Genomic DNA, 15,103 nt, shown 5'->3' on the forward strand with positions numbered 1-15,103 from the left:
TCTATCAGACTATTTACTACGGATTCCTCCCGGAATTTTTCAAGAGTTGTACCAGAATTTTCTTCCAGTGTTTTTTCTAGGGAACTTTTCAAGGGATATCTCTCGGAATTAATCAAGGGATGCCTCCCATAATTCCTAAAGGAATTAATATCATCCTCAAGGGTTATCAGGAATCCCTCCTGGGATTTTACCAGACATTTATTATTAGGATTTTATCACCGGAATTGCTCAAGAGATTTCTTCCGAAATTTCTCGCGGGACATCTTTAAGGATTCTTGGGGGTTTTCAGGAGTTCCTCCAGCAATTTTACCAAAAATTACTTATATATATTTCACAAGTAATTTAGGAAACCATCAGTAAATCTTCCATTGACTCAGTAGCGCAACCAGGATTTGCCTCTAGGGGGGTTTTGGTAGAACAGCGGTGAAAGTGAAAAAATCTAAACACATTTCTAGACTAAAATTCAAAGAGGGTGAAACAACATCAGCAAACTTTAGCTTCTCTCGTCCACTCCAGGTATACCTTTTTTATATAGACTTGGAGTCTGTTTGAAATTTTTCAAATTTTCAGCATGAATGGGCTTTATGGTTCTCAACATTTGTGCTCTTCAAAATTCCATACGAAATTCAAATATACTGGTAACGATTCAAACCTTCTTTCCTTCGAGAAATAAAAAAATTCGCCATTTTCATCACTAATAGTTATGTTTGCATGCACATTAACGTAATAGCGTTCAATCACTCTTTGCCTATTTCGCCCCTAAATATTTTTTCAAGTTTTTAAACGATTAGAATGATTTTCAGTGCATTAAGTGACAGTAAGAAACGCTGAGATTACTATAAGCAGTTGGTCTAAAAGAAATCGACATTGCAGATTTTGAAACTTTCCTAGCTTGGATACAAATATTTGTAATTTAACAGATTAGGAACGGAGCCGCCATCCCCTTTGAGCTTTTGTTGCTTCTCCAAGAATTTACGTGCCCTAAAGGTCGTAAAATTCGGCTAAATTCTGAGCCAACACTGCAGAAGCTTTGAGAATACATCAATCAGCTGTTAAAAATGTCCCATATGTATGACGAATATGTATATCGTTCAAAGCCAGCATAGAAACGTAAATTTCTCAGGAAAGGAGGAATTCCTTAATGAATTCATTTAAAAATTCTGGATAGAATCACTGTAAGAGTTCCTGGAGTAAATCTCTGCATGTATTTTTGAAGGTTATAGCGAAAATCACGTAGGAAGCAATCCCTGGAAGAATGTTGGGATTAATCGCTGAAGGATTTTTAAGAGGTGCTCCTGCAGAAATCACTAAAAGAATCACTGCAAGATTTTTTGTAGGAGCAATTCGTGGTAGATTTTTTTTTATGGAATTCCTGTATCAATTTCTTGATAGGGATTCATTCAGCAATCTCTTTAAGAATTTCTAGAGTAATTCCTAGTGGAATCACTGAAGAAGTCCCTTGGGAAGTTTTAGGCTAAATCCCTGGAGGACTCTCTAGGAAAAATACAAGAAAGAATCGCTGAAGAACTGAAGGTGTGGAAGTTTCTTGAAAAAATTCATGGGAAACTTCGAAATAAGTTCTTGAAACAATGGAAACTGAAAAAAAAAACTCCATAAGCCCATGAGTGTAACAGAGGGACACGCTTCGCCGCCAAATGCTTTCGGATAACTAAAAACGTAGAGAGAAAGATAGACGTAAAAATATTTATTAAATTGTGTAAGCTTTTTCTGTCATTCAGTACGAACAATTTTCTTACATTGTTTTCCATATTACAGTAGGGTGTTGTGTTCTGTGCAAAAAAGTGTTCACAGGGTAGGCGTTTTGGTATGGATTGTTCCAGTTACACTGAACATTTGTCATGAAATCATATAAATAACTGTACAAAGTCATTGCTCAGAAAACTGATAAGTGCTGCCATGATAGGTACCGGTAAATCAAGTGTGGCTAAACAAAACGCATTCAAGTACTTAGAAAACTAATTGATGTTATTTTTAACGCTGCTTGTTCGTGTCCATGTCAAGTGTTGGAGTAAAAAAATAGATACCTTTCCGGTCAAAATTCCATTTATATGTAGGTGCTTTTTTGCATATTTGTTTTCTAAATTTTGACGATAACACAGTTAGAAATGCACATCTATACTGCAGTTAAATACTTCTTGAAGGATTTTTATTTTGTGCTCGGCTTTCAAACATTTATAAACATTCCCAGTAAATCAATCCTGTCAGATGTTCAATGTTTTTATAGGATGGAAAATCAAAAACAAAATAAAATTAGAAATGATTCCAGACTTTTTTTATGGATATTTTAATTACCAGGTTTACCTCACTTTTTATCTGAAAATAAACGAAGTAACGTGCAGATTTCTCTGATTTGTAGGTCCTCTAAATGATTATGAATATACAGTCTTCATTATATTCGAGCTTGCTCAAATTTATCCGAGGACATAACATACAATTCCCAATCGTTATTTCTTTTTGGAAAAAATCTGACAGAATTGATTAGTTGTGCACTACTATTACCACACAGAAGAGGGAAATATATCAATGTCATCTCATGTTCTTCATATGTTTGTGCCAGTGTTCATGTCCCCTAAATTGCTACTCACTTGTGTGTTGATAATAGCTTCAGTTTGTTATCCACTGTTTGTACATTTTAGTTTTCTTGTGGTTTACATTTTTTAAATGTTATGTGTAGGACTGTCAACAAATCGATGCTTTGTACTACGTACTTTGCTGCAAGAAGCTCTGCGCAGTGAACTAACACTACCGCTAAAGCCGTCGTGATCTAGGGATTCTGACGAAAAGGCTACGTGTTAGTCGGTTAAAGTTACAGTGGGTTGATCGTACAACAATGTAATGAATTGATTTTATTGAAAAATGAAATCAAGCGATTACATATTTAGCAGTTTGGAACAAATGAGGTAGATTCGGAACGAAAATATCATAAATTGTCATAGCCAGTTATATAGCGTGAGAGAAGACGAAAGAAGAGAGAATGGAAGAGAAGAATTAGAGAAAAGTATGAGTATTTTTATCAGTGTAAAGCAAAAAATTGAGATTTTCGCGTGAAACCAATCATGCTCGCGTTGGATAAACTTATAAAATAAATACGTTAAAGCAGAATTTCACATTATATGATCCGACAGTATTAGTCGTAAGAGGAAAATCGAATTGCACTTGGTGTTAGCGATAAATGTAATAGATACTAACCTAACTTAACAGGTGGGAAAAATAACATTGATACTGGCACGATAAAACGTCGACAATTAACATTGGTATCAAACTAACCCTTATTAAGAGTGGCTTCGAGAATCTTTCCAACATTCAAAATCTTAAATAATCTAAAGTTCATGTACTACAGAGGTATAGGGTTACATTTAGAACGGTCAACGCAGTTATTTAGATTATCGATGATAAACTTTCGGTGCATTTTGTTTAGCGTGAAGGAAACTTAAGACATTTATCAGTTTGAAAAAAACGAAATGGGTCATAAAGTACCTTTCGATTAATAACAGTGGTCATTGTTAAATTTGATGATCAAACATCCGATACAGCTCACATACGATGCAATCTTCGTCATTTCCACCAATCTTCCAAATAAATTTAGTAGAATCTGATTAACGTTAATATTTTTCAATTCCTTTTTTGACGTTCGACCTACATTTGGCTGCTTTTCACTCAAATTGGCTCTCCTGTGGGATAACAAGTATTTGGTGGAACTACATACAGCTCTAAGCAGATAGTATTCGTTTGGCAACAGCGAAAAAAAAAAGACGACCAAGTGCAAAGTTTCTTTTAACCCAGCGTGAACTCTTGAAGTTTCCCTAGTGTTATTCGCAACTGCAAGACGCCTTTTTCACCTCGGATAACATCATTATCACACGTCACTTAAGTACCAAGATACACAAATTCTTCCACAAAGTTGTGGATGATAGTGAAGTCACTATCACCATTACTTCACTAGGAACATCACGTTGTCTACCGGTGATCATATGATGGCAAGTTGAATTCTCGTTGCCTCTCCTACGGCTCGACGATCGATTCCTATTATATCAATATCGGACGCAAAACCTAGGAACATATGCGACCACGTGACGATGGTACCGCTTCTTTGCACGTCAGCTCTCTTAACAGCTCCTTCGAGGACGTCTTATCGGACGTTGCACAAGTTATCCTAATCAGTTTCGTCGGAAAACCATGTTCTATCATTATCTGTCACAATTCGTTTTTTATCACCGAATCGTGCGCCGTCTTGATAACAGACACATCATGCACCGGCATTAAACAAATGGTACATACGGCAAGTTTTATTCCCGGAACTTATCAATTATATTCCCGGAACTTAGGGGTTGACTCAGGGAAACATTTGATCCGTCGTTGATAAGTTCTTATGAAGGACAAGCGTTATTGCACGGTGATTGGCGCCCTCTAGATTTGTATACAGTGGTCAAATGAGACCCTCCATCCAGCTCTAGCAGGCAGTTGTTTTTCTTTCCATATCTTCAATAGAATACGGTGCAGTATTCAGTGTATCTGCTTCAAAAGATCGGTCAGGAGCTCGTATTTTCCAGGAGCTTTACTGTTCTTCTACTCTTTTATTGCTGTTATGACCACATCTAGCGTCCATATAGGGGCTCCACAGCTTGTTCAACATCACTGAATCAGCATTCAGACGCGCAAATATTTTCTCCGTTCAAAAATATTTTGAATAGTGATCTTTCCACATGGCAGCTACCAGCATGTTACGTTAATCATATCATTCTGCTACTTTCTCTTCTGCGGCTCATGCTGCTTTTTCTTACTGCGGCGAATTCTTCTCTCGCATCATACTTGATTGACAACAATTCCTTGCTGTTGCGTTGGATATACGATGAATGAAGATGCCTTGTCCATTGGACCCGGTTCTAAGCCAATCGTTTCCAGTCGCCCTGAACGTTAAGCGACCTTGAATCCTCCTGAACTGAAAAACAGCCATCGGAGGTGACGTTTTTTCCCTGAATATTAGTTTAGCTTGACGTTCCTCCGATATGCGAGCTACATGCCTAGCCTTCCGCAGCATGCCGTGTTCTAAACGCTTAACAATATCCATTTCTCTATAGACTATGATTCATGTGATGTCGCCAGTTGCCATAGTCCAATTTACCGTCGATTATTGTTCGCAGCATTTAACGTTCAAAGACACCAAAAGCACTCCGGTAGACCTCTTTCAACGTCCAAGATTTGTGGCCGTACAGCGCAAGTGTAAGAATTATAGTTTCGTACAACGCGAGTTTGGTCTTCGTCTGACGCCGCCAAATATTAGCTGATTATGAAGTCCGTAAAAAGCCCTACTGGCAGCTGCGATACGCTTTTTACCATGCGAGTAACATCATTATCGCAAGTCACTGGAGTTCCAAGGTACACAAATTCTTCAACTACTTTAAAAGTAGCACCACCTAACACCATCTCACTACCAACATCACTTATGGGCCCACGATGTCTGCCAGCGACCATGTACTTAGTCTTTGTGATACCAACATTGAGCCCAATTTACGTAGTCTCGCTTTTAAAAGGCATGTATGCCTCTTCTACGGCTCGGTGATCAATCCCGATCAACGTTGCACAAATCAGTCTAATCAACTTTGCCGGACATCATGTTCCAACATTATTTTACAAAACTCATTTCTTTTCACTGAATCGTACGACACCTTAAAATCTTGATGAGTCTGCAAGTTGTACTCCCGGAATTTATCGAGGATATATCACAGGGTAAATATTTGATCCGACGTTGATCGGTCCTCACGAAAACCAGCTTGGTACTCGCCGTCGAAAAACTCTTCAAGTGGTGAATTTGTTGAACAGAATACGTGACATTATTTTGTACGCCGAATGGAGGAGCGTTATTCCTCGGTAATTGATACACTTCAATCTATGTCCTTTTTTGAAGAAAGGGCTAATGAGGCCATCCATCCAGCTAGCAGGGAATTCTTCATCCTCCCATATCCTTAGTAGTATATGGTGAATCATGCCTTGCAACTGCTCGCTATCGTGCTTGAGAAGTTCGGCCGGGAACATATTCTTCCCAGCAGCCTTGGTGTTCTTCAGCTCCTCAATCGCCTTTCTAACCTCATCTAGTGGTGGAGGCTCCACAACTTGACTGTTGGTTCCGATGTTCTTTCGTTCCGTTTTCACCATTCAGTAACATTTCGAAGTGCTCTCTCCATCTGGCAGCCATTGTTTTATCGGTCAGCAAATTACCTTCACGGTCGTTGCACATGATGGGAGTTTCATAGAATCGTCGCATATCGTTCTGTTCCATACAGTTTATCGCATCCTCATATTGTTCTCGAATTGCGCATCTTTAATATCTACACAGATTCGTTTATTAATCGGATTTCGCAGCATAACGTTCCAGATGTAACGCTATGTTAGGCACTTTTCAATTTGATATACTGCTTTCAAGATTCATGCTGAGTTGTCAAGATTCGTGATACTACATCCGATGTTTTTTTAAATTTTATCTTTATCAATTCCTGTCTACCGTCACACAAATTACATGGTTCTAAACAAGCGTCGTTCAACAGGTCCAAATATAATGTTCATAGAAGACTATTGATCCTATGAACGTTATGTAAGTGGATCTTTTTCAACCGCAGTATCTCCTAGAGTCCATAGGAGGTATGGTTTCCACCTTGGCCTTCACTGATGATGAGTCTCTGTATTTGACTACTAACGTTGTTAGACGAACTCATAAGCCTTTCCTGAATTGTTCCCGTCTATCATTAGACAGCTTCCTAGACGAGCCCTGTCGCACCCGTTATCGTTTATTAACATTTATCGGCTTGATGGTGTGCCAATCTGCATTTGCACGAAATCTTCACCCATCCATTGTCTTTTTTAAAAATGTTGTTCAGTTAACAGATAGCACTAAATCAACAATTTCAAGTCATAATACTCGGTTCGTAGTCGAATCTCTCCATCCTCGGTTCTGCCCCACGCTCGCCAAATCGATACGCACTTGATCCGCCCACCACATTCGCTGCGCTTCACGCCTTCTTGTACCAACCGGATCCTAAGCGAACACCATATTTGCAGGGTTTCTGTCCGGCATTCTTGCAACATGCCCTGTTCATCGTATCCTTTGGCTTTGGTGAATTCACAGTAGAGTTGGACGAGCTCGTGGTTCATCCATCGCCACCACACATCGCCAATCGCCATCGGAACGACGTTCGAAAACTTCAGGTCCTCATCGAGCATCGTCCACGTTTCATGACCGTAGAGGACTACCGGTCCTTTGAGCGTTTTGTACATGGTACATTTGGCGCGGGATGAATCTTTTTAACCGTAGATTTTTGCGAAGGCCCGACTTCCACTGATGATGCGCCAACGTATTTCACGGCTAAACTTGTTATAAGCCGTCTGTAAGGATCCAAGCTAGTCGACCACCTTGAACGTATCCGTGTCTATCGTAACACTACTTCCTAGGCGAGCCCTGTCACGCTTGACTCCACCTACCAGCATGTACTTTGTCTTCGACGCTTTCACCACCAGTCCAACTTTTGCTACCTTTCGTTTCAGGTGGGTGTACAGGTCTGCCAACTTTTCAAATGTTCGGCTGACTATGTCCGTGTCAACCGCGAAACAAACAAATTGACTGGATCTCGTGAAAATCGTACCCCGGCTGTTAAGACCGGTTCTCCGCATAACACCTTCTAGTGGAATATTACCTCACCTTGTCGTAGTCCCCAGGAAGCCAACTGGAAGGTTTGCCTGAATTCTTCACACAATTTTGCACACCTTCCATCGCTGCTCTTATTAGTCTCGTGAGCTTCCCGGGAAAGCTGTTCTCGTCCATGATTTTCCATAGCTCTACGTAGTCGATACTATCGTATCGCCTTGAAATTGATGAATAAGTGATTTCCAAAGCTTTATGCGGTCGATTTAAACATAAAAAGTTTATGAATTGTTAAGTTCCAAAATACAATTTTTGAATTTGTCGACATAAACGAAGATAAGATTGCAGTGTGCGAGCTGCATAAGATTTAGTCAACTCTCAGAAATCTAAGATCATTCTGAACAATCAAAACACTTAAGAAAGGACAAAACCACTGATAAGAAGAAACAGTATGAACAAAGTCGATAGAAACTGGAAAATACTAAGTAGGTTCATCTAAAGAAAGAGAAGACGGAAGGCAAAGGAAACCAACAACACAACCAACAGTTTACACATCGATGAGGAGTTAGTTAGTTTGAGGAAGAACCTTTGTCCGTCGGGGACCCCAGCGTGAGGCTGCTCAGACTGGAGCTCAGATTGTACGGCCGCGGCGATGGCGGCATCGGCGTGTTTTCCTCTACTGGAAGACACGTCTCGACCATCGCCTCCAGACAGTTCACGAACAGCTCCGACGATTCGACCATCATGTTGTACTGAAAGAAAAGGAATTCAAAAATGGAGGACGTGATACCTACAAAAAGTCGTGTAACTAACCTTAGTAAACGGTCCAGCGAAACGCCACAAGCCTCCGAAACCACAACTCTGCAAAAAGTGCAGCGGTTGTTGGGACGCGTCTTCAGTTGCCAGCATGTTCTGTATAATGCTTTGCACCGATGCCAGAACGATCTGATCGTTGGATACCGAGAGCACGTTGTTCACCTTCTGGTCCAGCAAGGAGTGACTGTGCCAAAGAAAAACAATGTATGTTACTTGTTACACAATAGTATTTAATACTTACATGACCGGGAACACCTTCGGAAAAACGACCGATCCCTCGGCCAGGTATTGGTACAGTACGCGAAGCTCAGCCTCATCAGTAGCGTACTTAACCAGTGTTGCCAGCACCGTTAGGACTAGCGCCTGCGTGGACGAGTCCGGAAGAACTTCCGGATCAAGTAACACATTCGATTCGTTGGAAACCGAAGATCGTGATCCACGCTCCTGTTATGAGGATATATATTTGGAAAAAAAGCAGAAAATACAAGAATGAGATATGTTTGAGATACTGGTCCATGCTAGAAAGCAATCTACGGAGAGAAAGGAAGTGATATGACAGTCATCTTTCATCTCAGCATTACTTGAGGCAACGCTGAGAGCAGCAGGAACTGCCAGTCGTGCTATAAAGTGTCAACTATTGGAATGTAGCTGTAAAATACAAGATCTGGATTGTTTGGTTTGCTGTTTACGAAGTAACATATACACACGTAGAAACATACACGTACGCACACATCTACATAAGCGGGTGTGTTACACGTGTAGGTGAAGTGAGGTGAGTCTAACGTAATTTCCAATGTGTAGATATTTGAGTGTAGCATCATCCTAGAGCGTGAGATCTATTGCTTTTCGCATATCCAAAAGAGATGAGTGTGAAAACACAGAAACATTGCAGTACAAAACGAGCAGCGATTTTGGTAGCAACAGAGACAAAGCAAGAGAACGGTTACTTGATACCTTCTGGCGTTCGGTGGATTTGTCCTTGCGTTCCTTCGGCGTTGGAACGGAAAACGATCGTTGCGTTTTGAACAGTAGACGAGCAGTCTTTGAACACTACGGGGAATAACCGCATTTGAGAAGCCAACAGGGTCACGATGTCGTGGTGTGACAATAGAAACACAAATCGAAACACGCAACGGACCGTACGGAATGAGAAATCAAAGAAGAACCAAAGATAGAACAAGCGTGTTGTAAGGATACATTGTTCATTGGATCCAGTGTTGCCAGACGTTGGAATTGAGTTAGAACAATTGAGAAGATGTTAATAAAATGGCGCATGCAAGCAAACCAATAGGAACACATGAAATAAAATGATTATATTTTATTTAATAACAAAAAATCAAACAAAGAGCAATAAAGGAAATCCATTTAACGAGAAGAAATTTCGAATGGTTTCGATGGTGAACATTGAAGATGGCGGTGGGTTTGGTATAGTTGTGGTGGTGACGGTTGATGGCGATTAATATTGCAATCCAAACACACACAAGCATCGGTTTTGATTTTTTTTTGTTCATTGGTGGCAGGCAGGCGCAATGAAGGGAGGGAAAAAAGACAAGAATAACGAATTAAGCCACACCTATGTTGATGTTGAAATATGGAACGTATTTGTAGCAAGAAATATAATTGGAGAATAACTAAGTACAGAGTAGGATAAACATCATCGTTTCACAAATTTTATGAACCTATTTTTCGCTCAAAATCAAAGCAATGATCATGAAAATCTGCACTTGCTATCTGAAATGCAATCTTTTTTTTTGTAATACCCCTATACATTTGAGCAAACTTATGCTTAATTTTTGACGATATGCCTTTAAACACTATTCGATATGATCTGAATTCATCATCAATCGGTATTGTACAAATGTACCAATAGATCAGGGTTGTTCCAAATTTTGCTCACAGTCATTTTTAAAAAAAAAACCTGTCCATAAAACAGGCAGTTATTTTTTTATTTTTCCACTGGTACTGCAATAAGGTTTTTAAATATGTGGAGAGTTTGTGCACCATGTTCCATACATTTTTTTTAATAGTTTTGTTTTACAATACACTTTCCACATATTTAAAAATCTAATGGATCATTGAATAACATAAATTTGATTCTATACACATCAGATTAACCCAACACATCAGAATAACTTACACACATCAGATTAACCCAACACTGATTTAAATGTTTCAATAGTGAAACTATTGTTAAACAATTATTTCTCTATTGAAAATCAAATATTTTTTTTAGACTAGTTTCGAGGAATTTATCCCATTTGTAACTCTATTTGTTCAAGCAATTTTTATAAAAACGCTTTTTTCGTAAAGAATTAGTCGATTAAAGTCGTGAGAAAGAAAGGGTTAATCATAATTGTTACGAAATATTAAATTTAAGATTGTTCAAATTCCAGATTACATTTCCAAAATCGTTTTTTTTTTTTCATAATCAAATATTTCCCAACAATTTAAAAAAAATGTGCATTCAGTTCTGGCAGCGACTGAGTGTTTTGAAAATAGGACATTCAAAAAACTCTCTCCTGGAAAAAAGAGATCAAAATAAAAACAAAAACAAAACGAGACCTAACAGTAACCAAGAGAAAAGAGTTTGATACGACCAGACATTTCCCAGAGAATATTTCTAAAACTTGTTCTGGAAATTCCTCGTGACTTCACAAATAATTTCCTAAGGTTAGATGAATGGATAGATAACTTTATTTTAGAGATTTTCTTTTTTTTCAGTAGTTCATTTAGTAATTGTTTCCCATGAAATCTGAAATTTTTTTAGGAATTTCTCATTGCTTTGGATGTCTCAAAATAAAACCTGCATTGAAAAAAAATAAAAAATACCGCAAATAATACCTCAGGGATTCCAACATATAATATCTCTGATACTCTTTCAAGAAAGCCTTTAGTCCTCCAGGACTTTTTCAGGAGTTTTCCATGTTGTTCTCCAAGGAAATGTGGATAAAATTATCCAGAAACTGAGAAATTGTCGAAAAAAAAATTTGTGACGTATTACTAAGGCAAATATTTGGGTAAATGCCGTTAAAACTTGTGTATGTTCTTAAGTAACCCTTGATGAATATGGATTTCTAAACGATCTAACTCTTGATGAACTTTTCTAGATTATTGCTAAGACAATTGAAAAAAAAAAATAAATCTGCGGATAATATTCCACAGGATTTTGTGAAGGAACTCCTGAAAAAAACATAGTTCGAAATCCCAAAAAATGTGCAGAAATTATAGGAAGATTTCTTGAAAAAATAAAATGCGCAGTGTTAACTGGTGTGGAACCTTAAATGAACTTCTGAATATTCGATGGGGAGTAACTCTTGGATGAAATACTGGAGAAATTCCTAGAAAAAATCTAGGAAAACCTAATATAAATGATAAATAAACATAGGACGAATTTAAGGAATTATTCGAAATGTTCTTGATAGATTTATTCGAACAACACCTCGAAGAATTTGTGGAGCAAATTTGGAATAACCGTAGATGAAATGGCGTAGACATTATTGTCGAGTTTCTTGAAAAAAAAATCCTTGAACGAATTTTACCAAAAACTCTGAAATTGTTCTTTGCGGGTTATCTTGAAAAAAAAAACAATCTGTCGAAATCTTTCAGAGTAACGACTAAAGAATTCGGTTAAAAAGTTAGTAAAACAATACCTGAAGGAAGTCGTTGACAGTCTTTGGAAAACTGTTCAAATTCCTGGGAAAATTACTGTAGATGGTAACGTTGAAGTAATCAAGGATTTCCTGAAGCAAATCCTTTAAGCATCCTTTGAAAAATAACTGAAGAATTGGTAAAGGAATTTCTTGAAGGACTTCTGGAGAGAACCCAGTATTAGTTCCTGATAGTATTTTAGATTAAATTCCTGACGAAACCACTAGGATAATTCCTGAAGGTGTTCTTGAAAAATATGAGAACAAGTTTTGCTTATAATTATGAAAAAAAAAACTTCAGCAGAGATATTTCATCAAAAGTAGACTTTTTAGAGACTTGCCTAACAACAAAGACCAATTCTCTAAAAAGAAACCTGGTACTGGCCCTAGATAAAATTGCATACACGAAAGGATCATCACTGAACAGCTCAAATAACGTTTTGATAGCGGCACAATCGATTTTTTCTATTGAAGAGAATTTTCATGAAAATAATAATTGCTCTGTATTTTGACGCAAAAACATTTTGTCGTGAACATACTCTACCAAGAATTGCCGCTTGAAAATAATTTCCCTGATTGTTTCGAAATTCCCTGAGAATTCCAGGTTTTTTCCAGATTGAATAAAATTTCCTGACAATTCCAGGCTTTCCAGCTAGTAGACACCCTGTGATCATTGCAGTACTCAATTGCATAATTTATGAAAGCGCCCTAAGCGCCATTGATCATCAATAGCTGGTTGCGTCTGAGCTTCTGAGCAAATGGACGAAGAACCAATCAAACTATAGCCACTAGGAAAGGATAATCTACTGTTAATCATAGCGTTGACCAATAACGTGTAATTCCAATTATACACTCAGAAACATCGAGCTACAAACGGCTACAACCAATCGTTACCAATTTCGACCTCAACTGTAAAGTCGACTATACCGTGTTGTGTACTAGACATAACTTTAAGAAATTCATTGCAGTCACAGAATTCATACTGATTCTAGGTGTTCCCCTGTCATCGTTGGAAGAACACTACTAATTTATAATCAGTCAAATAAACCAAAGACCACACAGGAATGTTTTGGGAGTACCAAGTTAAAATACCACGTACTGACATTACCTTTATCTCTTTTGAGTAACGATCGGTACCTGTTTGAATAGACAAGGTTAATTGCATGATCCTTTGTATATGTTTTGCTACCTTTGATTAGAAATCGTGAGTCATACCCTTCTCCATCGCCTTCCGAGTTTTTCCTAATTTATCCAAATGCTCCTTGAATTCAAAATCGAAAGACCACTTCGTTTGACCAACGTACACCTTATTGCATTGAGGACAACTGACTTTGTAAACGCCTGCTATTTAGTGTGCTAACCGGATCCTTTGAAGAATCTAACGAAGTCCTAAATAGATTATCTCTGCTGGAACACACTAAATTGGTACCAACATTCCTTAGAGGACGTAGGTTGTCAAAAGGGACAGACAACCTTTTTATGGGTTCGTTGATATCCGCTCAACCAGTGTTACAATTTCTCTATAGATCTTTGTCCAGCGATGACGATCGCCGCCGATTCCAAGCGAATCTATATTCAGGGTGGCCAGCAAAATCAAGATTTGGATTTCCCGGTTTTTCCCGGCTTACAAAATTTACAACAAATTTTTACCGCGTTTATTCTTGGCAAAAAACAAATTCACTGTCTCTTACGTTCTAGATTCTTCAAACGCTCATCTATCAAAGATGCTTCTTTTTGAGCATCCACCAACAATCATGCCTTCTTTGCCTCGAGCTCTTTCATCAGGCTTGTAGCATCTCGTTTACGTTGTATCTCTTTATCCGTTTCCGATTTTTCTGCTTGCTGGCGTTCCTGGTACGACTAAAATTGGAAATTTTTCACCCCCTCCCCCCTTCGTAACGCTTTTTGTACGAAAAATTTCAAATTTTTGTATGGGCCGTAACGCTTGAGTCTACTCCCCCCCTCCCCCTAGAACTTTACGTAATTTGTAAATGCCGCCTTATACCTTCCATACGCATTTCTTGCGTATTGAACCATCGATTTGTCGATAGTAACGTTTTTAACTCCCCCAGCTACCATTACCGCATCGTACACTACGCGTTGTGCAACCAGGCTCACCTCCATTTGGTTGACCACGAGACATTCTTTGTTTATTGAAAATCCTCTTTCAAGAGTGGCGTTTCCATGGATTAGTATAAGGAACTTTTTGACAAAGACATTGATAGACTCACACTCAAATCTCAATCAATACGCTCTCCCGTGAGAGCAAACTCATTAGTGATCTGCTTCGCAAATCTCACGCTTGAGATTTTGATGCAAAATCACTCAATCAACTCAAACCGTAAAAAAATGATTAAGTCGCGAAACCCGTCAAAAACTCGGGAAAGCCGAATGTTGTTGTTTACGTTAGAAGAGATTACTATAATTTTACCAGACTAACAAGAAATTATTGCCGTGTGTGAGTAAACTGTGGAAATACGAGACAATGAGTCAAAAAGGTGAGCCAACTCATCCATGATTTTTTGACTGCTGAGTTGCGTGATTGACAACTCACGCATGAAAAATCTCAAGCGTGAATTATGAGAAATTGAGTTTTTCACAACACTGGACAAAGATAGTAAAATTGGGTGGCTCTGATGGTGAGTTATTGAACGCTTCCAACCTAAATTTGTCCAACCGAGTGTCCTGTCGCCTAAAACTTCCGGCAGCAGCTTTGGTAGTTGATAATTCACAAAGATTTGAGAACTCTTGCTTAAATTTGTCTGCAACAATACCCGAGAGATGATTTTTTGCCACAAGATGTTCAAGACAGCGATCGAACCGTTTTGTGCACAGATCTGGAGAATTCCTCAAAAATTGAGGATTTAGGCAAGCCAGATATCTGGTTAGAGGTTACTCAAGTGGAGATCTTTCAATCATTTTTTTCAATGAATGAAACCTTTGAAAAATGCCCTGCAATCATTTTTGAATTTAGAAACTTCTGTTC

The 15,103-nt window shown here is 38.4% G+C and overlaps 1 protein-coding gene across 6 annotated transcripts in view; it reads right to left on the reverse strand.

Annotated features, from left to right (window-relative positions):
- Positions 1–1,690: 1,690 nt before the first annotated feature.
- LOC5570549 (neurofibromin) overlaps positions 1,691–15,103 on the reverse strand; it is a 60,687-nt gene continuing 47,274 nt past the window's right edge. For 3 of the 6 annotated variants that reach the window (XM_021851179.1, XM_021851182.1, XM_021851177.1), the window contains 4 exons: positions 8,712–8,914; positions 8,468–8,654; positions 8,241–8,406; positions 1,691–2,806 (listed from right to left, as the gene is read on the reverse strand). In XM_021851179.1, the coding sequence (XP_021706871.1) occupies positions 2,679–2,806; positions 8,241–8,406; positions 8,468–8,654; positions 8,712–8,914 (684 nt within the window). In that variant the 3' untranslated portion in view covers positions 1,691–2,678. Of the gene's footprint in view, positions 2,807–7,884; positions 8,407–8,467; positions 8,655–8,711; positions 8,915–9,424; positions 9,521–15,103 lie in introns of those variants that run through there. The other 3 variants (XM_021851181.1, XM_021851178.1, XM_021851180.1) reach the window with 3 other exon arrangements.

Source organism: Aedes aegypti, chromosome 3, assembly GCF_002204515.2.
Source record: "Aedes aegypti strain LVP_AGWG chromosome 3, AaegL5.0 Primary Assembly, whole genome shotgun sequence".
NCBI lineage: Eukaryota > Metazoa > Arthropoda > Insecta > Diptera > Culicidae > Aedes > Aedes aegypti.